The 1,095-nt window shown below is 40.4% G+C and overlaps 1 protein-coding gene across 1 annotated transcript in view; it reads right to left on the bottom strand.

The window, feature by feature from the left end:
• Positions 1–315: 315 nt before the first annotated feature.
• The window catches only part of LOC107757197 (CUB and sushi domain-containing protein 2-like), a gene marked incomplete at its 3' end in the record, with an annotated part of 138,525 nt that continues 137,745 nt past the window's right edge, over positions 316–1,095 (bottom strand). The window contains exon 36 of the mRNA XM_016574613.1: positions 316–440. Coding sequence (XP_016430099.1) covers positions 316–440 — 125 coding nt within the window. The remainder of the gene's footprint in view (positions 441–1,095) is intronic.

The raw sequence follows: 1,095 nt of genomic DNA, 5'->3' as shown, positions 1-1,095 counted from the left end.
CTTTGGTCAAAAACTGCTCCACTAATGGGATTTTGGGCTTTGGTTATCCACTGTCAATCCTAGCAATTTTGAATGCAGTACACATATGGAATGATAATGGGATGACCTTTGCAGGAATAAATGATAATTTAAAATATATATATATAAAAAAAAAAAAAACTTTAAATTGTAATAATATTTCCAGTATTTCTGTTTTTTTCTGTATTTTTGATCAAATAAATCCTTGGTGAGCAAAAGAGACTTAAAAGCTTTGCATTCATAATGGACTTAAAAAAGGGGAACATTTTTATTTTATTGATGCTAGAAGGACCGTACCTGGATTCCCATTCCCTCTGGCACAGTGATCTTCCATACACAGCTCAGGCTGTTCAGGTAGGGCTCAGGATAGCCAGGGGACAGAATAGTGCCTATCCGCTGGGTAAGATTCCCTCCACATGGCACTGCAGCACACATAAAACGAGAAAACAATGAAAAAGCAGGTAGAGTACACAAATCACACAAACCGCGTACAGTATGGAAGGGTATTTGTAATCTTCCAGGACACCACCTTCCTCCTTGTGCAGCTCCTGTGGTCAAGCATCTGGTAGCTGCAGTGAAGCGCACAGGTAAACAGCTTCACATGAGTGTGGATACCTGCGTGTACAGAGTACCAGCGGCAACATCTGCCACATGTGCAAATTCGTGGATGTGTGACATGCCGGAGGCCATGACTGCTGGCCCACAGCTGTGTGCCGTTGCTTGTTAGGCACAGGGAGACTTTGTTGGCGACAGCTCTCTCTCAAGGGGAACAGGAGTAGGAGTCTGTTTGCTCTGTCTCCACAGGAAAACCACCAGAGCAGTGATGTGTATCTAACACAGTGCTCATCCAAGCAAATGCATTGAGGTTGGGGACGCAAGAAAACATGCAACACTTAAGCAAGTGTAGTAAAATCTACCAATTAAAAAAAATAAAAAAATAAAGTTGTACTATTTCATCAAATTTCGAAGAAAAACTGACGAAGCTATATTGCTCCCATTATATTCAAAGTCGATATTTATTCTAGAAATACCCGTTGAGGAGCCATGTTTCTATTTTTTTATATATAATAATTTACA

This window comes from Sinocyclocheilus rhinocerous, unplaced genomic scaffold (genome assembly GCF_001515625.1).
Source record: "Sinocyclocheilus rhinocerous isolate Xijiao unplaced genomic scaffold, SAMN03320098_v1.1 scaffold2037, whole genome shotgun sequence".
NCBI lineage: Eukaryota > Metazoa > Chordata > Actinopteri > Cypriniformes > Cyprinidae > Sinocyclocheilus > Sinocyclocheilus rhinocerous.
Note: the sequence above shows the minus strand (reverse complement) of the source record. Positions and strands in the feature narration are given on the sequence as shown.